The sequence below is a fragment of the Oncorhynchus tshawytscha genome, linkage group LG03 (genome assembly GCF_018296145.1).
Source record: "Oncorhynchus tshawytscha isolate Ot180627B linkage group LG03, Otsh_v2.0, whole genome shotgun sequence".
Classification (NCBI taxonomy): domain Eukaryota; kingdom Metazoa; phylum Chordata; class Actinopteri; order Salmoniformes; family Salmonidae; genus Oncorhynchus; species Oncorhynchus tshawytscha.
In genome coordinates, this window is record NC_056431.1 from 55,665,649 (window position 1) to 55,688,276 (window position 22,628).

Sequence of the window (22,628 nt, forward strand, 5' to 3'; positions counted from 1 at the left end):
AGGTTTGATACAGGGGCTGCTTCAGCTTTTACAGGGGCCGCTTCAGCTTTGACAGGGGCCGCTTCAGCTTTGACAGGGGGCCAGCTTTTACAGGGGCCGCTTCAGCTTTGACAGGGGCCGCTTCAGCTTTTACAGCTTTTACAGGGGGGCTTTTACAGGGGCCGCTTCAGCTTTTACAGGGGCTTTTGACAGGGGCCGCTTCAGCTTTGACAGGGGCCGCTTCAGCTTTTACAGGGGGCAGCTTTGACAGGGGCCGCTTCAGCTTTTACAGGGGCCGCTTTTACAGGGGGGCCAGCTTTTACAGGGGCCACTTTGACAGGGGCTTCAGCTTTGACAGGGGCCACTTCAGCTTTTACAGGGGCCGCTTTTTCAGCTTTTACAGGGGCCGCTTCAGCTTTTTTTACAGGGGCAGGGGCCGCTTCAGCTTTTGCTGCTCCTTCTTTGGGTGGACATAATTTCCTGGAGAAAACAAGAGGTTTTATTATCATCATGAACTTTGTTTGATGTTTCACCTGTGCTGTGAGTAGACTTTTACAGTTCTATTTTTGACTGGAATGAATTCCAAAAATTACTGAAGTTGGAGACTTACAGTATATTTCCCTCACTAACTTTAAACATCAGCTATCTGAGCAGCTAACCGATCTACTGCAACTGTACATAGCCCATCTGTAAATAGCCCATGCAATCTACCTACCTCATCCCCATATTGTTTTTATTTACTTTTCTGCTCTTTTGCACATCAGTATTTCGACTTGCACATCATCATCTGCACATCTGTCACTCCAGTGTTAATTTGCTAAATTGTAATTATTTTGCTACTATGGCCTATTCATTGCCTTTACCTCCTCACGCCATTTGCACACACTGTATATATACTTTTTTCTATTGTGTTATTGACTGTACGCTTGTTTATTCCATGTGTAACTCTGGGTTGTTGTTTGTGTCACTCTGCTTTGCTTTTTCTTGGCCAAGTCGCAGTTGTAAATGAGAACTTGTTCTCAACTGGCCTACCTAATTGAATAAAGGTTAAATAAAAAATATATAAAATATATTTATTTTTTTCCCCAAGGTATTACAAATCTTCTACTTACGCTGTATCTGTTGAGTCCTTCACAAAACCACACACTTTGCTCCTCTGCTCCAACTGCTGTTTGAGTGTGGTGATCTCCCCAGTCCAAGCCTCCTTTTCAGTTTTGAAGGTCGCTGAGGAGAACAGACAAGGAGAGGAGATCAGAAGAGAAGAGCAGAGAAGAGAAGCAAAGGGAAACCACTTCAGAAATGCACCCAGAGAGAGAGATGCACTACGTTACAGTGGCTGACATGTTACCAAATTTCCCCACCTTGTGGCACAAGTGGCTACAAGAATAACAACTCCACTAGAAAAGACTCACATACCTTCAATATCACTCTGCTCCTTCTGTATGGGTGCAAGTACTTCCTCCTTTTGTTTCTTTGTGCCAAAGTGAGAGATAACACAGATATAGGTAAAGGGGAAAAATAACATTCACGCCTACTGTTTGCTGTACATACTAAAAATCCTTATCCAAGTCATTCAAATCCTTCTACTCAGCACATTCCACTGCGCACAGATGTCAATTCAACGTTTATTCCACATTTGTTAAACGTCATTTCATTGAAATTACGTGGGAAAAATGTTGATTCAGTCAGTGTATGCCCAGTGGGTTGACAAGCACCATACACCAACCTGGGTCAAATGTTAAATACTTTCAATTGCTTTTTTGATTGCTCTGGTTTAGTGCACCCTGTTCCAAACTACACAGCCCGAAGCCATTGTCATCACTGGTCAATGCTTGGGGGTTGCACTTTTGGGACTATTCCATTGTTTCCATTGTACCAGGAAAATGAAATCATGAACAGCTCCATTATTTGACATACCTGTATGTTCAGTATTCGACCCAGGTCTGTCTAGTGAAGGGCAGCCCTGTACCTGGAGAGCTACTGTCCTCCAGATTTTCGCTCCAACCCTAATTTAGCACACCTGATTTTACTTTTAGCTGCTAACCAATGCCTTATCTAGCTGAATCAGGTATGTTAGGTAAGGGTTGGACTGAAAATGAACAGGATGGTAGATCTCCATGAAGAGGGTTGGGCAGTCCTGGTCTAGTCTTTATAGTACACCAATGGTCTATATGTTCAGTATTTAACCCAGGTCTGTCTAGTATTTATAGAACAGTAATGATCTGTCTCTCACCTTGTCTGCCTGGCAGGCCTCGACCTCAGTCTTCTTCTTCCCCTCCTCTTCGGTCAGTTTCTTCACCTCTGCCATCATCTCCTCCACATTCTTCTTCTTCCAGTCTATCTGCCCCTTCAGCAAGTTTTCCAGCCACTGCCTCTCCTTGAGTTGGTTGATGCGCGCCCTCTGCATCTGATCCAGATGCAGGTTCTGCAGGGTCAGCTTGGCTTCTGTCAGGGGCTGGCCAAAGACGATCAGGGCCAGGCCCATAGAGACCAGGATAGTTAGGCCTCCTATCACCAATACAACCCTCATGGCTGCCTCAGAGTTTGTGTGGGTGTTGGTTCTTTATGTTCTTTAAGTCTATGTATTTGTCCCTGTGTGAATGTATGTGTGTCTGCTGGACTTTTATGTGTATATACTGTATGTATATCTATATATCACCTACGTCTTTACAATATTAATTTTGTGTGGCAGAGAGCACAGTGACTATTAAACGGTTTACCTTATTCACTGAGTCAATGATAATGTGTGGTCGTATGAGTGAGTTTCTATGACTCATTTGTTACCATAGTCCTCCCATAGCCTACAGCATGAAGCCTGAAGCAAATCTATGAACTTCTTTGTATATCATTTTGTTCCTCTTCCTTTACTCTACAGTAAATCCGAGGCTTACTGTCATTCCTGGTCCTGTATTCTTCTTCCTGGGTTGCCTCTAGTTTTCTTAGTTCAAAAGATGCTTCGCAATCCAAATTGAAAGCAGTGTTAAAGAACACAAAACACACCTCAATCCTCAAATCTGTGTAAAGAATGAAGAGGATGTCTTGTCCAACTCCCTAGCACCACCTCCTACCACTCCCCACCTCCCTTTATCTGGTTGTGTGGTTGGTTATGATTATGGCATAACCGGTTTGACAGTTCCGACAGGTAGGATGGGTCTAATCACGTGGCTAAGGTGTAAGAGAGGATTTCAGGTGAACAAAAGAGCAGAGCAGTCACGGATATAGTCAATCATAAATCACTTCGATTCAATACAAGTTTGCAAACAGGGAGACACCTCTCACACAGAAGCTAAGAAAAATGTCTAACTCGCCTTCTCCAAGTAGGCCCTAATATTCCAGTCTCACAGCACCAATGTTCTGTTAACATCAGCCTGGGAGGTTTGTATGGAGTTACAACAAAAGACAGTGACTTTGCAAGCTGCTACAGCATGACAGTGTTCAAAAGGTCATCAATACAATAACATACAGAGTATCAGTGTCCTCGATCCTTGTACATCCAGTCTTGCTTCAATCACTACATTATTAGTTTAATACATAACATACAGCACCGAGCCTATTGACTATCAACCCTTACACAAACGAGTGTCACAAATAGAACACTGCAAATCGTGTTTATCACAAAAAAGGGGAAACATTCATCTCAATGTATTTTCTCCCTTCCAAAAAGAATCGTCATAAATGTTTATTTGCATATATATGCTGTATATAAACAAGTGCTTGACTTGGGCAGAAGCTCACCAGAGCTGAGTACTGGCACCTCAAATTTTCTATACCTGCACCCAAAATGATTAACGGTACCTATTTCAGTCCAAGTATTGTACTGCTATAAACTATATGCTGTTTATACACTCTCAAAACTTTACATTTTCTGAAACAGTGAAACAAAATAGCAGCAACAAGGAGGTAAATCATGAGTGGTTCTTCACTGCAAATACACATCTTCTTATTCCAAACCAGTGTTCTTCAATATTCCATTGGGTATTCTATCCTTCCATTTGGTATATGTATTTACATAGGTCACATGGTTAGAGAAATATGTCATTAAGGTATGTAATTTTGCCCTCTTTTCATATTGTAACGACCGTGGTTTATAAGGGTGGATATCGACTCTGCCACTTGAGCATGTTTTTGTGTGGCATAGTAGATGGCTAGCTGGGCTTCGGGCCAGAAGGTTGAGGAAGACATGCTTCCTGTCTGTTTCATTACAATTTAGTGTGAGCTATTCGTAACGGGTTCATCCACCCCAGAAATAAAAATTATGAAATCCCTGTCAATTTGGTGAAAGCCTATGTTCTATCAGTGGGGAAAATATAACAATTCTCCATGATTGAACTTCTAAGTGATTAGTCTGTGAGGTCAGGAAATCATAAAGGAACGCGTCATACATGGTTCTGTCACTGGAGATAACACACTATCACATTTCATACCGGTTTTAAAACAATTAACTGCACTCCAGATCGCCAAATCAGCCAAAAGATGGTATGGGCACACTTGTCTAGAACACATCCATCCGTGTATATCGTCATGACAACGTATATTTCGCTTAGATGTGCTCAATCTAAACAGTGTACCAAATTATTCATCAGTTTCTTCTTTAAGTACCATCTCGTAATGCGCCCTGTGATACTTCACATGCTGATATTGGCTTTGGTAGTATTGTGTGTAGCTACGTTTGCTAGCTAGCAACTTAGCTAGCTAGCGAGTCCAGCGATAGCATTGCATTGTGGGTTTTGCAGCGATTTTCATATGTTGCTACCAACCACGTTATAATGACAACGTGAAACATTTGTTCAAAAAAAAACATTATTTTCACATATCCTATTAGTGGTTTTTTTAACACTGTTTAACACTGTTAATCATAATAATTAGTGGTCCTGGGTGGATTATCCCTTGAAGAATGTCTGTGAGTCATAATGACATTACTACCCAGCTGTAAGGTTAATGAGCAGGAGCGACCCAACCGCATTCTGAAAATGACAATGCCTATCGCAGGTGACGAAAATCTAATCCTGCCCTGTAAAAAAAAAAAAAAGATGTTGCATTGAATGGCACCCTATTTAGTATCCACTAGGTCTGTTCTGTGAAATAGCCTACAGTATGTTATACTGGTGGTACACCGCTCTAACGGGTGGTAAATGATTGAAAATGTATATTTAGATTAAATGCAATTCTCTCTGCTGCGTGTGTAGGTGGTGCATGTTTTGATAGGCCTAACCCATGTTATCCATATCTACAATATTAAAAAACAGCCGTTTACAACAGAAATATAATTACTATTGTGATGCATAATGTCACCGTATCTTTGGACCGCCAAAAACTTTTGACCACTAATGGGTGCATGGAATTGTTGTTTCTGTCTCATTAACATATTTTGAGGCGTGCCTTGTTAGAGGCTATATTTGTTGCATCCGTGAGTGAGAATAATGTACCAATTTAAGTCCAATGTGGTTGGTAAAGTGTATGATTAATTTTACAATGTGTAAGGGACGAATTGGAATGACAGCTCATCTGAAACCTTAAATTTGGTTGAGTGGTTTGATATGTGTCGAACTGCTATGCTTTATCTTGGCCAGGTCGCAGTTGCAAATGAGAACTTGTTCTCAACTAGCTTACCTGGTTAAATAAAGGTGAAATAAAATAAATAAAAATGTAATTTCGGTCTCTTTTGCACTGTAGTTACTGCCAGTTTGGAAATGTTTCTTAGGCTTCTAGAAGTGTGCCAAAATGACACATTGACAATGCCCACATCCTAATCTCTTGTGGACAGACTAAATGACATAAATTGTGTTTTCTTAATGAGATTTTTGTTTCTGGGTTGCCAAGATTACCCACAAACAAACAACATAAATATGACTGTGCATCATGAATGAAAGACTACACACCATTAATGTTATTCTGAGAGAAATTTTAGCCGTTTAGTGCTTTGGAGCAGGGTCGGCTTCAGCTTGTGCAGTGACCTCTTCAGCTTTAAACAGCGGCTGCTTCAACTTTTACAGATGCAGGTTCAGCTTTTACAGGGGCCACTTCAGCTTTTACAGGGACCGCTTCAGCTTTTACAGCGGCCTCTTCAGCTTTTACAGGGACCACTTCAGCTTTTACAGGGACCGCTTCAGCTTTTACAGGGGCCGCTTCAGCTTTTACAGGGGCCACTTCAGCTTTTACAGGGACCGCTTCAGCTTTTACAGCGGCCTCTTCAGCTTTTACAGGGACCACTTCAGCTTTTACAGGGACCGCTTCAGCTTTTACAGGGGCCGCTTCAGCTTTTACAGGGGCCGCTTCAGCTTTTACAGGGGCCGCTTCAGCTTTTACAGGGGCCGCTTCCGCTTTTACAGGGGCCGCTTCAGCTTTTACAGGGGCCGCTTCAGCTTTTACAAGGGCCGCTTCAGCTTTTACAGGGGCCGCTTCAGCTTTTGCTGCTCCTTCTTTGGGTGGACATAATTTCCTGGAGAAAACAAGAGGTTTTATTATCATCATGAACTTTGTTTGATGTTTCACCTGTGCTGTGAGTAGACTTTTACAGTTCTATTTTTGACTGGAATGAATTCCAAAAATTACTGAAGTTGGAGACTTATATTTCCCTCACTAACTTTAAACATCAGCTATCTGAGCAGCTAACTGATCTGCTGCAGCTGTACATAGCCCATCTGTAAATAGCCCATAAAATCTACCTACCTCATCCCCATATTGTTTTTATTTACTTTTCTGCTCTTTTGCACATCAGTATTTCGACTTGCACATCATCATCTGCACATCTGTCACTCCAGTGTTAATTTGCTAAATTGTAATTATTTTGCTACTATGGCCTATTCATTGCCTTTACCTCCTCACGCCATTTGCACACACTGTATATATACTTTTTTTCTATTGTGTTATTGACTGTACGCTTGTTTATTCCATGTGTAACTCTGGGTTGTTGTTTGTGTCACTCTGCTTTGCTTTTTCTTGGCCAAGTCGCAGTTGTAAATGAGAACTTGTTCTCAACTGGCCTACCTGGTTGAATAAAGGTTAAATAAAAAATATATAAAATATATATATTTTTTCCCCCAAGGTATTACAAATCTTCTACTTACGCTGTATCTGTTGAGTCCTTCACAAAACCACACACTTTGCTCCTCTGCTCCAACTGCTGTTTGAGTGTGGTGATCTCCCCAGTCCAAGCCTCCTTTTCAGTTTTGAACGTGGCTGAGGAGAACAGACAAGGAGAGGAGATCAGAAGAGAAGAGCAGAGAAGAGAAGCAAAGGGAAACCACTTCAGAAATGCACCCAGAGAGAGAGATGCACTACGTTACAGTGGCTGACATGTTACCAAATTTCCCCACCTTGTGGCACAAGTGGCTACAAGAATAACAACTCCACTAGAAAAGACTCACATACCTTCAATATCACTCTGCTCCTTCTGTATGGGTGCAAGTACTTCCTCCTTTTGTTTCTTTGTGCCAAAGTGAGAGATAACACAGATATAGGTAAAGGGGAAAAATAACATTCACGCCTACTGTTTGCTGTACATACTAAAAATCCTTATCCGAGTCATTCAAATCCTTCTACTCAGCACATTCCACTGCGCACAGATGTCAATTCAACGTTTATTCCACATTTGTTAAACGTCATTTCATTGAAATTACGTGGTTAAAAATGTTGATTCAGTCAGTGTATGCTCAGTGGGTTGACAAGCACCATACACCAACCTGGGTCAAATGTTAAATACTTTCAATTGCTTTTTTGATTGCTCTGGTTTAGTGCACCCTGTTCCAAGCTACACAGCCCGAAGCCATTGTCATCACTGTTCAATGCTTGGGGGTTGCACTTTTGGGACTATTCCATTGGATCCATTGTACCAGGAAAACAAAATCAAGAACAGCTCCATTACTTGACACACCTGTATGTTCAGTATTCGACCCAGGTCTGTCTAGTGAAGGGCAGCCCTGTACCTGGAGAGCTACTGTTCTCCAGATTTTCGCTCCAACCCTAATTTAGCACACCTGATTTTACTTTTAGCTGCTCACCAATGCCATATCTAGCTGAATCAGGTATGTTAGGTAAGGGTTGGACTGAAAATGAACAGGATGGTAGATCTCCATGAAGAGGGTTGGGCAGTCCTGGTCTAGTCTTTATAGTACACCAATGGTCTATATGTTTAGTATTTAACCCAGGTCTGTCTAGTATTTATAAAACAGTAATGATCTGTCTCTCACCTTCTCTGCCTGGCAGGCCTCGACCTCAGTCTTCTTCTTCCCCTCCTCTTCGGTCAGTTTCTTCACCTCTGCCTCCATCTCCTCCACATTCTTCTTCTTCGAGTCTAACTGCCCCTTCAGCAGGTTTTCCACCCACTGCCTCTCCTTGAGTTGGTTGACGCGAGCCTGTTGCATCAGATCCAGATGCAGGTTCTGCAGGGTCAGCTTGGCTTCTGTCAGGGGCTGGCCAAAGACGATCAGGGCCAGGCCCATAGAGACCAGGATAGTTAGGCCTCCTATCACCAATACAACCCTCATGGCTGCCTCAGAGTTTGTGTGGGTGTTGGTTCTTTATGTTCTTTAAGTCTATGTATTTGTCCCTGTGTGAATGTATGTGTGTCTGCTGGACTTTTATGTGTATATACTGTATGTATATCTATATATCACCTACGTCTTTACAATATTAATTTTGTGTGGCAGAGAGCACAGTGACTATTAAACGGTTTACCTTATTCACTGAGTCAATGATAATGTGCGGTCGTATGAGTGAGTTTCTATGACTCGTTTGTTACCATAGTCCTCCCATAGCCTACAGCATGAAGCCTGAAGCAAATCTATGAACTTCTTTGCATATCATTTTGTTCCTCTTCCTTTCCTCTACAGTAAATCCGAGGCTTACTGTCATTCCTGGTCCTGTATTCTTCTTCCTGGGTTGCCTCTAGTTTTCTTAGTTCAAAAGATGCTTCGCAATCCAAATTGAAAGCAGTGTTAAAGAGCACAAAAAACACCTCAATCCTCAAATCTGTGTAAAGAATGAAGAGGATGTCTTGTCCAACTCCCTAGCACCACCTCCTACCACTCCCCACCTCCCTTTATCTGGTTGTGTGGTTGGTTATGATTATGGCATAACCGGTTTGACAGTTCCGACAGGTAGGATGGGTCTAATCATGTGGCTAAGGTGTAAGAGAGGATTTCAGGTGAACAAAAGAGCAGAGCAGTCACGGATATAGTCAATCATAAATCACTTCGATTCAATACAAGTTTGCAAACAGGGAGACACCTCTCACACAGAAGCTAAGAAAAATGTCTAACTCGCCTTCTCCAAGTAGGACCTAATATTCCAGTCTCACAGCACCAATGTTCCGTCAACATCAGCCTGGGAGGTTTGTACGGAGTTACAACAAAAGACAGTGACTTTGCAAGCTGCTACAGCATGACAGTGTTCAAAAGGTCATCAATACAATAACATACAGAGTATCAGTGTCCTCGATCCTTGTACATCCAGTCTTGCTTCAATCACTACATTATTAGTTTAATACATAACATACAGCACCGAGCCTATTGACTATCAACCCTTACACAAACGAGTGTCACAAATAGAACACTGCAAATCGTGTTTATCACAAAAAAGGGGAAACATACATCTCTTCCAAAAATAATTGTCACCTCATTTGCGCACACTGTATATAGACTTTTTCTCTGTTGTGTTATTGACTGTATGTTTGTTTATTCCATGTGTAACTCAGTGTTGTTGTTTGTGTCGCACTGCTTTGCTTTTTCTTGGCCAGGTCGAAGTTGCAAAGAAGAACTTGTTCTCAACTGGCCTACCTGGTTAAATAAAGGTGAAATGTAAAAAAAAAATGTTAAAAAAAATGTGTATTTGCATATACAGTGGGGCAAAAAATATTTTGTCAGCCACTAATTGTGCAAGTTCCCCCACTTAAAAAGATGAGGCCTGTATTTTCATAATAGATACACTTCAACTATGACAGACAAAATGAGAAAAATATCCAGAAAATCACATTGTAGGATTTTTAATGAATTTATTTGCAAATTATGGTGGAAAATAAGTATTTGGTCAGTAACGAAAGTTTATCTCAATACTTTGTTATATACCATTTGTTGGCAATGACAGAGGTCAATCGTTTTCTGTAAGTCTTCACAAGGTTTTCACACACTGTTGCTGGTATTTTGGCCCATTCCTTGGCAGATCTCCTCTAGAGCAGTGATGTTTTGGGGCTGTTGCTGGGCAACACGGACTTTCAACTCCCTCCAAAGATTTTCTATGGGGTTGAGATCTGGAGACTGGCTAGGCCACTCTAGGACCTTGAAATGCTTCTTACGAAGCCACTCCTTCGTTGCCCGGGCGGTGTGTTTGGGATCATTGTAATGCTGAAAGACCCAGCCATGTTTCATCTTCAATGCCCTTGCTAATGGAAGGAGGTTTTCACTCAAAATCTCACGATACATGGCCCCATTCATTATTTCCTTTCCACGGATCAGTCGTCCTGGTCCCTTTGCAGAAAAACAGCCCCAAAGCATGATGTTTCCACCCCCATGCTTCACAGTAGGTATGGTGTTCTTTGGATGCAACTCACCATTCAAATCAAATCAAATCAAATGTATTTATATAGCCCTTCGTACATCAGCTGATATCTCAAAGTGCTGTACAGAAACCCAGCCTAAAACCCCAAACAGCAAGCAATGCAGGTGTAGAAGCACGGTGGCTAGGAAAACCTCCCTAGAAAGGCCAAAACCTAGGAAGAAACCTAGAGAGGAACCAGGCTATGTGGGGTGGCCAGTCCTCTTCTGGCTGTTCCGGGTGGAGATTATAACAGAACATGGCCAAAATGTTCAAATGTTCATAAATGACCAGCATGGTCGTATAATAATAAGGCAGAACAGTTGAAACTGGAGCAGCAGCACGGTCAGATGGACAGGGGACAGCAAGGAGTCATCATGTCAGGTAGTCCTGGGGCATGGTCCTAGGGCTCAGGTCCTCCGAGAGAGAGAAAGAGAGAATTAGAGAGAGCATATGTGGGGTGGCCTGTCCTCTTCTGGCTGTGCCGGGTGGAGATTATAACAGAACATGGCCAAGACCATTCTTTGTCCTCCAAACACGACGAGTTGAGTTTTTACCAAAAAGTTATATTTTGGTTTCATCTGACCATATGACATTCTCCCAATCTTCTTCTGGATCATCCAAATGCTCTCTAGCAAACTTCAGACGGGCCTGGACATGTACTGGCTTAAGCAGGGGGACACATCTGGCACTGCAGGATTTGAGTCCCTGGCGGCGTAGTGTGTTACTGATGGGATTTTTGCTCAACGTTCTTGTGATAATTTTAACCCCACGGGGTGAGATCTTGTGTGGAGCCCCAGATCGAGGGAGATTATCAGTGGTCTTGTATGTCTTCCATTTCCTAATTTTATTTTACCTTTATTTTACTAGGCAAGTCCGTTAAGAACAAATTCTTATTTTCAATGACGGCCTAGGAACAGTGGGTTAACTGCCTGTTCAGGGGCAGAACGACAGATTTGTACCTTGTCAGCTCGGGGATTCGAACTTGCAACCTTTCGGTTACTAGTCCAACACTCTAACCACTAGGCTACCCTGCCGCTAATAATTGCTCTTTTTTTGCCTCACTGTATATACTGTATACAATTTTTACCTTTATTTAACTAGGCAAGTCAGTTAAGAACAAATTCTTATTTTCAATTACAGCCTAGGAACAGTGGGTTAACTGCCTGTTCAGGGGCAGAACGACAGATTTGTACCTTGTCAGCTCAGGGGTTTGAATTTATAACTAGTCCAACAGTCAAACCACTAGACTACCCTGCCGTCCCAAACGAGGGCTTGACATGGGCAGGAGCTCACCGGAGCTGAGTATGTGCACGCCAAATGTTCTACTGCTCGAGTTCCTGCACCTCTTATAAAATATTATCTTAAAATTATTGTGGATCTCCTGCACCTACAGTACCTACACCCAAAATGATTAACGGCAGCTATTTCAGTCTAAGTACTGCACATTCTCACAACTTTACATGTTATTAAACAGTGAGACAAAGTAGTAGCAGTAAGGAGATAAATCATGAGTGGTTCTCCACTGGAAATACACATCTTCTTATTCCAAACCAGTGTTCTTCAATATTCCATTGGGTATTATATCCTGCCATTTGGTCTATGTATTTATTTATGGTTTATAAGGGTGGATATCGACTCTGCCACTTGAGCATATTTTTGTGTGGCACAGTCGATGGCTAGCTGGGCTTCGGGCCAGAAGGCTTCCTGCCTGTTTCATTACTCTTAATGGGAAATCCACCCCCAGAAATAAAAATCCTGAAACCCCTGTCAATATGGTGAAAGGTTCTATCAGTGGGGGGGCAAAAAAATCTCCATGATTTAACTTCTATGTGATCAGTCTGTGAAATCATGAAATCATAAAGGAACGCGTCATACATGGTTCTGTCCGTTTGGATAACACACTATCACATTTCATACCGGTTTTAAAACAATTAACTGCCCTCCAGTTCGCCAACAGATGGTATGGTCATACTTGTCTAGAACTCATCTATCCATGTATATCGTCATGACAAAGTATATTTCGCTTAGATGTGCTCAATCTAAACAGTGTACCAAATTATTCAACAGTTTATCCTTTAAGTACCATCTCGTAATGTGCCCTGTGTCTATGGGCAACGTGGGAAAGGACTCGGTACGTGCTCTGAGCAGAGGCAAACTGAAAATTGAACTCGTGAGATGTACTCCTAAATTGATAGTGCAGGTTCTTTTTAGGTGATTTTAAAGCTATCTAACTACTTCACATGCTGATATTGGTCCTGATATTATTGTGTGTAGCTACGTTTGCTAGTAGCAAGCCCAGAGATAGCGTTGTATTGTGGGATTTACGATTTTCACATGTTGCTACGAACCTCTTTATAATAACAAAGTGAAACATTTGTTCACAAAAAAATATTATTTTCACATTGTTTTTTTTAAACACTGAAAATGACACCTCATTACACAGTACTTGCTTTGATACCGTATTTATATTACAATAGGTGTACTGAAATATTAAATATAGACGTGAACTTGCTTGCCACCCAGCTGTCTGTAAATTATGCCTACAGTTCAGAAGTGTTTGTGCATATATTATGACGACATTTTGTGATGTTTTTGTTAGTTTTGGACTTTAGTAAGGTTTTTTTCGGCTGTTCAGGCACACCCCTTCATTCATGATTGGTCAACTTCAATAAAGTCTTTGTCATTCAACGAGAGACGACTCATTTTCATGCACATTTTTTTTCTTTAAAAAATACTGCCTCAAACATCTTAGTTAGATGTACAATTGCATGACTAAGATCTCCTCTGCAAAAACATCAAAATTAATGACCGATTTCAGACTATTTTGAGGAAGTGTATACTGGCTACTGTGTCAAAATTGACAAACAGTACTATTGTGTTTTTTTAATTTAGTTTTTCAAGTGAAGGTCTTTAAAGGGAGTATGCGAGCACACTTGTTCAGTTCGCCTAGCTCAGGGTTTCCCAAACTCTGTCCTGGGGCCCACCCTGAGTGCACGTTTTGTTTTTTGCCCTAGCACTACACAGATGATTCAATTAGACACGTCATTATCAAGCTTTGATTATTTGATTCAGCTGTGTAACGCTAGGGGAAAACCCTAAACGTACACCCAGGTGTGGGCCCCAAGACGGAGTTTGGGAAACCCTGGCCTAGCTGACTTTGGCTAGCCGCCAGATGAACTGAAGCATGTATTAATTCAGCCGATTTGAAAACTTTTCTCAAACGGAATGAAATTGGGATAAACATACCTTAATTTGTCCAATAAAAACTCTTGTTTGCAACGGTTGGAGTACTGAATACACCCTAGATCAGCTAGATGCAGGCAAGAGCGTACACTGTATGTGACCTTGATTACTCACATTTTTCTTTCGACCTATGCACCTACATTGTAAACTTTCATTCATAGTTTAGGTTGTAGCAACCTCCATTAATCACGGAATTCCATTCTATTAATTAATTAATTATTCATATTATTTATTTATTATTTTTATTATTATTATTAGTTATTTTTTAATCTGCCTGCCCCAGCCGCAGACTCAGGCTCTGTGTGTAGTTAACCGACACTCTGCCCATTCATCGCCATTTTACCTGTTGTTGTTTTAGCTGATTAGCTGTTGTCGTTGTCTAGCTCTCCAAATCAACACCTGTGATTACGTTATGCCTCGCTGTATGTATATCTCATAGAGTGGGGAGAACAAGTATTTGATACACTGCTGATTTTGCAGGTTTTCCTACTTACAAAGCATGTAGAGGTCTGTAATTTTTATCATAGGTACACTTCAACTGTGAGAGACGGAATCTAAAACAAAAATCCAGAAAATCACATTGTATGATTTTTAAGTAATGAATGTGCATTTTATTGCATGACATAAGTATTTGATACATCAGAAAAGCAGAACTTAATATTTGGGACAGAAACCTTTGTTTGCAATTACAGATACCATACGTTTCCTGTAGCTCTTGACCAGGTTTGCACACACTGCAGCAGGGATTTTGGCCCACTCCTCCATACAAACCTTCTCAAGATCCTTGAGGTTTTGGGGCTGTTGCTGGGCAATACGGACTTTCAGCTACCTCCAAAGATTGTCTATTGGGTTCAGGTCTGGAGCCTGGCTAGGCCACTCCAGGACCTTGAGATGCTTCTTACGGAGCCACTCCTTAGTTGCCCTGGCTGTGTGTTTCGGGTCGTTGTCATGCTGGAAGACCCAGCCTCGACCCATCTTCAATGCTCTTACTGAGGGAAGGAGGTTGTTGGCCAAGATCTCGTGATACACGGCCCCATCCATCCTCCCCTCAATACGGTGCAGTCGTCCTGTCCCCTTTGCAGAAAAGCTTCCCCAAAGAATGATGTTTCCACCTCCATGCTTCACGGTTGGGATGGTGTTCTTGGGGTTGTACTCATCCTTCTTCTTCCTCCAAACACAGCGAGTGGAGTTTAGACCAAAAACCTCTATTTTTGTCTCATCAGACCACATTACCTTCTCCCATTCCTCCTCTGGATCATCCAGATGGTCATTGGCAAACTTCAGACGGGCCTGGACATGCGCTGGCTTGAGCAGGGGGACCTTACGTGCGCTGCAGGATTTTAATCCATGACGGCGTAGTGTGTTACTAATGGTTTTCTTTGAGACTGTGGTCCCAGCTCTCTTCAGGTCATTGACCAGGTATTGCCGTGTAGTTCTGGGCTGATCCCTCACCTTCCTCATGATCATTGATGCCCCACGAGGTGAGATCTTGCATGGAGCCCCAGACCGAGGGTGATTGACCATCATCTTGAACTTCTTCCATTTTCTAATAATTGCGCCAACAGTTGTTGCATTCTCATCAAGCTGCTTGCCTATTGTCCTGTAGCCCATTCCAGCCTTGTGCAGGTCTACCACTTTATCCCTGATGTCCTTACACAGCTCTCTTGTCTTGGCCAGTGTGGAGAGGTTGGAGTCTGTTTGATTGAGTGTGTGGACAGGTGTCTTTTATACAGGTAACGAGTTCAAACAGGTGCAGTTAATACAGGTAATGAGTGGAGAACAGGAGGGCTTCTTAAAGAAAAACTAACAGGTCTTTGAGAGACGGAATTCTTACTGGTCGGTAGGTGATCAAATACTTATGTTATGCAATAAAGTGCAAATTAATTAATTAAAAATCATACAATGTGATTTTCTTTTCACCCGCCCGCCCGACCAGCATCACCACCCTGGACGGTTCCAACTTAGAATATGTGGACAACTATAAATACCTAGGTGTCTGGCTAGACTGTAAACTCTCCTTCCAGACTCATATTAAACATCTCCAATCCAAAATCAAATCTAGAATCTGCTGCTATTTCGCAACAAAGCCTCCTTCACTCACGCCTCCAAACTTACCCTCATAAAACTGACTATCCTACCGATCCTCGACTTCGGCGATGTCATCTACAAAATAGCTTCCAACACTCTACTCAGCAAACTGGATGCAGTCTATCACAGTGCCATCCGTTTTGTTACCAAATCACTTTATACCACCCACCACTGCGACCTGTATGCTCTAGTCGGCTGGCCCTCGCTACATATTCATCGCCAGGCCCACTGGCTCCAGGTCATCTATTAGTCTATGCTAGGTAAAGCTCCGCCTTATCTCAGTTCACTGGTCATGATAACAACACCCACCCGTAGCACACGTTCCAGCAGGTACACCTCATTTGCTGCCAGTGACTGGAACAAATTGCAAAAATCGCTGAAGTTGGAGACTTTTATTTCCCTCACCAACTTTAAACATCAACTTTCTGAGCAGCTAACCGATCACTGCAGCTGTACATAGTCCATCTGTAAATAGCCCACCCAATCTACCTACGTCATCCCCATACTGTTTTTCTTTAATTTACTTTTCTGCACTTTTGCACATCTGCTCATTTATCACTCCAGTGTTAATCTGCTAAATTGTAACTATTCTCTCCTATGGCCTATTTATTGCCTCCCTCCTCATGCATTTTGCACACACTGTATATAGACTTTCTTTTTTCTACTCTGTCATTGACTTGTTTGTGTTATTGGCTTGTTTATTGTTTATTCCATGTGTAACTCTGTGTTGTCTGTGTCACACTGCTTTGCTTTATCTTGGCCAGGTCGCAGTTGCAAATGAGAACTTGTTCTCAACTAGCCTACCTGGTTAAATAAAGGTGAAATAAATCAAATAAAATGACTCCTGCATACTTTGTTGACTACAATCTTTCTTTACCCAACCGTGGGACACACTATGTTTGTTTCCACACTCGGGACTCTGACTCTCTATTGGTTACACAGACTTTTGGCCTCCCATCCTATTCTAACCACCTCTCACCGGCTTTGTATTCATGTTACCTGATTAAATTGCTGTACAATATGATCTTGTTGCCATCTGATACACATTCAGATGTCATAAATCAGCACTGCAGAGCTCTCCCTGTACTATGCCGTGCTTTGATTATGTTACCGCTGATGATATCTGGAAAGGTGCATGTACACCCTGGCCCATCTACTGTTGCTAGCCCCAATTCTGACTTGTGCTCTGATATCTGCTTCACTGATTTCTGTTCTCGTAAAAGCCTGGGTTTTCTGCACATTAACACTAGAAGCTTATTACCTCAAATTGATCAATTTAAAGTGTGGGTTCACAGCTCCAATCCAGATGTGTTGGTTATTACTGAGATGTGGTTAAGAAAGAGTGTTTTGTATACTGATGTTAACCTTTCTGGTTATAACCTTTTTCGGCAAGACAGATCTTCCAAAGTTGGGGGAGTGGCAATCTTTACCAAGGATCACCTTCAGTGCTCGTTTGTCTCCACCAAGTCCGTGCCCAAACAATTTGATTTGCTGGTTTTAGGCATTAAACTTCCAAAAAGCTCTTTGTTGACTGTTGCTGGTTGCTATCGTAGTCCATCAGCACCGGCCTGTACCCTACCTGCCCTAAGCTCTCTCCTAGCCCCTTACACTAAATCTGAATTTGTCCTGCTAGGTGACCTAAACTGGGACATGCTTAAACCACCTGACCAAGTACAAAAGCAATGGGACTAACTAAATCTTTCTCAGAATATCACCAATCGTACAAGGTGTGACTCCAAACACCCAGAAAAGACTACTCTCCTTGATGTTATCCTCACAAATAATACTGATAGGTATCAGACTGGTGTTTTCTGTAATGACCTTAGAGGTCACTGTTTTACAGCATGTGTTTGTGATGGCTGCTCAGTGAAACGACCTGTCCTGATTTGTCATAGACGCTTGCTAAAAAACTTTAATGAGCAAGCCTTCCTTCATGAACTGGCCTCTGTAAAATGGTATAGAATCAGCTTGATCCCCTCTTCTTTTTGATATTTTCAGTAGTATTGTTAACAAACACGCCCACATAAAGAAAATACGATTTAAAGGCAGGTTCAGCCCCTGGTTCGACCATGATCTTACAGAGTTACTCCACCTCAGTAATTGCATTTGGCGAAAGGCTCGGCACACGCATACTCAAACTGACTGGCTATCGTTCAGGCAAATGAGAAATAAGTTCACAGGCTATCCGGAAGGCCAAAGTTAGTGACTTTAAGGAGCAGTTCTCTCTCTGTGGCTCTAAACCCAAGAAGTTCTGGAAAACAGTTAGACCTGGAGAAGAAAACATCCTCCTCAGCTTCCCACGTCCCGTAATGTTGATGATGTGGTTGTTACTGACAAGAAGCACATGGCTTAGCTCTTTAATCACCACTTCATTAAGTCAGGATTCCTATTTGACTCATGCCTCCTTGCCCATCCAACATTTCCTCATCTCCAACCCCTTCTAATGCAACTATAACCGATGCTTCTCCCTCTTTTCCCCCTGCCCCGCTACAATGTTCTCCCTGCAGGAAATCACTGAGTCTGACGTGCTAAAGGAGCTCCTTAAACTTGACCCCAATTAAAAAACATCTGGTGGGCAAGCGATCACCAACACTGGACATTTGAGGAGTGGAAAGACATCGCCTGGTCTGACAAATCCTGGTTAGTGTTGCGTCATGCTGATGGCAGAGTCAGAATTTGGAGTAAACAGCATGAGTCAATGGCCCCATCCTGTCTGTTGTCAATGGTACAGGCTGATGGCGGTGGTGTAATGGTGTGGGGAATGTTTTCCTGGCACATGTTAGGTCCCTTGATACCAATTGAGCAACGTTTCCATCCCCCAACGAATTCAGGCTGTTCTGGAGGCCAAAGGGGGTCCGACCTGGTTCTAGAGTGTATATTCCCCTGTCTATTCTCTTCCTTTAGTTATCTGTCAATGTTGTACAATGTTATAGCTATAGTAAATGTTTATGAATGAATGCTTTGCCGTCTATAAGGGTTAGAACTTGGAAACCAACAATTGGATCAAGATTCAAGAAATTGTAGGCCAATGAGGCAAATGAGTGCAAACTAAACCATAATGGTGCAATGAATCTGACTGGAATGTTTATGACTGAATGGAGAATTTTAGCATTTTAACTAACATTAAACCTAACCGTTGTCCTAACCTTAACCTAATTCTCCTAACCTACTACGTTAATTCTCCTAACCTGCTATTTATTTATTAGTTAAGGACAGATACAATGATTCAATGTTTTAATTGTATCTATTCCTAACAGATTAGGCTCTTATTATCTATGTATCTATTATTAACTCTACTCTAAAACTCTTATAAACCATCTAGTAATAAAAAGTCAAAGTCGTAACAGTTTTAGTTAAAAGCCCATCTTTTATTCAAACAGACTTTGACATCTCTACACTGCGATCGTGAGGGAGTAGCGGAAAAGGGCGGTTAGGCCAGGTAGGTTACCCGGCCTGTCTAACGCCTCCTGCGGCCCCCTCTCCTTTGATGCCAGGTCACCCTGGGTCGGCGGCGCCCGCGGACAGGGTGGCTTGTGGATTCTCTCTGCAATTATGAACTTTGGGACAGGTAAGGACATCTCAGGACATTGTGCCCTCTTCTATCCCTCTTCTCCATTTTATTTGTCTGGTTGAAGGTCAGGTTGGGCGAGGTACAAGTAGGAGGGGCGGAGTTCTCCTTTTGTCATCCTCGACTTGATTTGTTTAAAACAAACTTTAATGGATGAAAAAAATGTAATAAAAAAATGTAATCAAATAAAATAGAGGAGGAGGGGTTGGGTATAGGGTACGAACCCGGTTTAGGGTACGGGGTTTGGTTTGGGGTAAATAATTGTATTTAAAATAGAAAGTTGGAGATGGAAACTTCAGGATATGGGAGGGGGGTGGTGGTTTGTGAATGGTTGTGGTTTATGTTTTTTGTGTTTTCCATCTTTCAACAGGAGTTGCAGAGAGGATTACACGTCTTCTCCAGAGTAGCAAAATCTCATTTTACTGGCGTTCTGAACTTTAGGTAAGTAATTAGGTATTCATGATTAAAGTATGCATGTCTTAAAACACGTTTTAAAAAGACATTTATGTGAATTGTTTTATGTAAAACATTCTTAAAAGCTGTTCTTAAAAGCTGGCAGCCTCTGTGCTTCTGCATAGGTGGGTTGAAATGAGTTGGATAGCAAACATTTATATAATGTCAGCCTCCAGTGTTATTAAGAGTTAACTGAAAAAAATAAATCAACTTAAAGTGCATTTAAACTGTGGTTAAGACTGCTAAAATGTCAGCTTCTATTGCACTATCCTTGACAGGTGGGGTTAAAAGGGTATAATGGTTTAAAGTAAGTCCAGTGGTTAAAATAACTGGAGTTAAAATGTTGAAATATCAGCAGGAGAAAGAGCGTATATAATCATAATAAAATGGAACAGATATCCACTCTAAAATGGTTTTAAAAGAGGTTCAGAACTGATAAAAATGCTCAATATCTAAGAAGCACATAGAGGGGGTGCTAGATAAAAATCGGTGTGGGTTGGCTTGTTCATCCTCAATCATGGGTTTCAGAGATGGGTTGTCCACTGACCTGAGTGTAAACCTGCACCCAAGAACGGCCATCCTCTCCTCAACTGTTCTCAGTCCTAAAGGTTCATGTAGTGTGTGTTTGTGTACGTGGGGAGTCTGTATGCCATCTTGATGGTAAGGTTTTGAATGGTCTGAAGTTTTCTGACGTGAGACCTCCCCACTTTACACCAGGCCGGTGTAGCGTACTCAAAGAGCAGCTGAATGCACCTCTGGTAGACTCAGTGGCTGTCCCCTGGGGAGGCTCCTCCTTTTCTTTTACAGAGTACCCTCAGGTGGTTCAGGCGCTTCATTCCCTCCTTCTCCAGGCAGTCTGTGGGCATGCCAGGACATTTTTTCTTGGAATGTGACCCCAAGGAACTTGGCCGTTGGGGTCATCTGGAGTGCCTGTCCATACAGTTTAAGGTCCACTTGCTTAGTTCTTTTGGGGCGCCTGGAGAAGGGGACGCAGTGGGTCTTCAGGGGGTTAAGTTTGCCCCGCCACAGATTTGCTCAGTTCTTGATCTCTGTTATGCACGCACTTCTGTAGCTTTTTTCCTGCATGGGCAAAGTTCTCAGAGGAGGCCCAATAACAGAGATTGTCTGCGAACTGGGCCACATGTCCCTCTCTTGGGTGGGGGTAATAAATATCACAGATGTACATTAAAAACAGTAGAGAGCTGAGGGTGGAGCCTTGGGATACTCCTGCCTCTAGAGAGAACCTGGATGATGTGGGTTCTCCTTCTCCCATGCAATCTCCCACTGATTTAAAAAGCTGTTTAAAAGAGTGACCATCTGAGTGGGGAGTTTCAGGTTTGTATCTGATAGCCTATAGATGAGCCCATTGTGCCACATCTTATCAAATGCCTTTTCACTGTCAAAGAAGACAGCCACCGCCACCTCTTTTTTTTGTTGAACCCGCATTGTACAGCCTCGGCCAGGCTCAGGATGTTGATCTCTTCGTCCTGAAGCTTGCCTGATGTACTCTGAGTGCTCCGCTGTTGTTGAAGTGTCTCAGGTGCCGGCTAACCAGGACCCTCTCCAGCAGCTTCAAGAGGTTGATGGGCCTATAGTTGGCTGGCTGGTGAGGGTCCTTACCTGGCCTGGGGATCATTGTGACAACCGCCGACTTCCAGGGCTTGGGGAAATGTGTGGTGTGCACACAGAGGGTGCATAGGTCACAGAGCTGGTAGTGGAACTCAGGGGAGGCCTCCTTGATGAGTCAGTTGTCGATAGTGTCCTCCCCTGGTGCCTTGATCTTCAGTTTCTTGATGTGCTCTTGCAGCTCAGTGACAGTGACAGGAGTGATGAGGGGGTGACTTGTGTCGAGGGTGGGGCTTATGGGTAGATGGGTGGGGATAAAAACCTGACGGTCAATGATGGTCTTCCACTCAGGGTCAAACAGGGGGCCTCCAGGGCAACGGTTGATGTTTTTCAGATGGTCTTCAAAAACATTAGCCTTCTCCCTGTCCTCCACTATTTTCCCTTGTTATTTTAGTTTTGTGACCTTGCTGTTGCTTTTCTTCCTGTTGAGTTGGTGGATTTTCTGCAGAATGTTCTGGGCTTGGGATCGTTGTTTAGGTCTGAGTAAAATGTGTCCTGTTTTCTCCCTCCCTCTCTTCATTTATATTCCTATTTGTGCTTGCAGTTGGTTTACTCTGTGTTTTACCTCAGTTTGCCTTGTTATCATGAATTCTCTCCTCAGCTCCCTTTTCTTGTGGATAAGGAGTAATGGAGCACCATGCACACACTTCATGGAGACCACTGGATATGACGAGGATTTGGCCAATCAGGATGGCCCTCTGGTCCAGGCATAGGGGGTTTGGGTCACAGGGGGGCAGAACAAGAGCTTTGGTAATTGTGGTTTCCCAGTCTGCAGTTTTGTAATCATGTTGGATTCTTCTATGTACAGACTAGGATTGAAGGCAGAGGGAGGTGAGGATAAGAGAGCGGGGTCTCTTTTGTAGGGCTTGAGTGATGTCATCATGGGATAAATGATGCAATAATTACAGTTTGAATTTTGCCCATTCTCATACTGCTACTGCACTAACTACACACACCTTGATTTGTGAATGCTTAGCAGCTTTTTTGAAAGCCTTCAAATATCCTATTCAATCTGACAACTGGTAAAGTTAGGCTTATTTTACAGAATAACTTTTGTGTAAAATAAAATGTTAAGCATGATGTCATATCCTGTGTACTGTATGTGTAGAAGACAACATTGCCATGTGTTAAGCATAGT

The 22,628-nt window shown here is 42.4% G+C and overlaps 2 protein-coding genes across 2 annotated transcripts; both read right to left on the minus strand.

Moving 5' to 3' along the window:
* Positions 1-221: 221 nt before the first annotated feature.
* Positions 222-3,059, minus strand: LOC121846233 (histone H1.0-like). The gene is made up of 4 exons (XM_042320093.1): positions 2,213-3,059; positions 1,396-1,450; positions 1,092-1,203; positions 222-459 (listed from the first exon to the last, which is right to left on the minus strand). The coding sequence occupies exons 1-4, from the start codon at positions 2,507-2,509 to the stop codon at positions 222-224; spliced, it is 702 nt and encodes a 233-aa protein (XP_042176027.1). The 5' UTR covers positions 2,510-3,059.
* Positions 3,060-3,196: 137 nt separating this feature from the next.
* On the minus strand, positions 3,197-9,037 carry LOC121846200 (neurofilament heavy polypeptide-like). The gene is made up of 4 exons (XM_042319691.1): positions 8,169-9,037; positions 7,351-7,405; positions 7,047-7,158; positions 3,197-6,418 (listed from the first exon to the last, which is right to left on the minus strand). Exons 1-4 carry the CDS (start codon positions 8,463-8,465, stop codon positions 5,944-5,946), a joined length of 939 nt encoding a protein of 312 aa, XP_042175625.1. The 5' UTR covers positions 8,466-9,037; the 3' UTR covers positions 3,197-5,943.
* Positions 9,038-22,628: the final 13,591 nt, after the last annotated feature.

Excerpts from the sequence above, each read along its gene's own strand:
- LOC121846200 (XM_042319691.1), bottom strand. The coding sequence starts at position 8,465 with ATGAGGGTTGTATTGGTGATAGGAGGCCTAACTATCCTGGTCTCTATG. Across the intron at positions 7,159-7,350 it reads GGAGCAGAGTGATATTGAAG|CCACGTTCAAAACTGAAAAG; the intron begins GTATGTGAGTCT and ends TGTTCTCCTCAG. Across the intron at positions 6,419-7,046 it reads AAGGACTCAACAGATACAGC|GAAATTATGTCCACCCAAAG; the intron begins GTAAGTAGAAGA and ends TGTTTTCTCCAG.
- LOC121846233 (XM_042320093.1), bottom strand. The coding sequence starts at position 2,509 with ATGAGGGTTGTATTGGTGATAGGAGGCCTAACTATCCTGGTCTCTATG. Across the intron at positions 1,451-2,212 it reads AGGCCTGCCAGGCAGACAAG|AAACAAAAGGAGGAAGTACT; the intron begins GTGAGAGACAGA and ends TTTGGCACAAAG. Across the intron at positions 1,204-1,395 it reads GGAGCAGAGTGATATTGAAG|CGACCTTCAAAACTGAAAAG; the intron begins GTATGTGAGTCT and ends TGTTCTCCTCAG.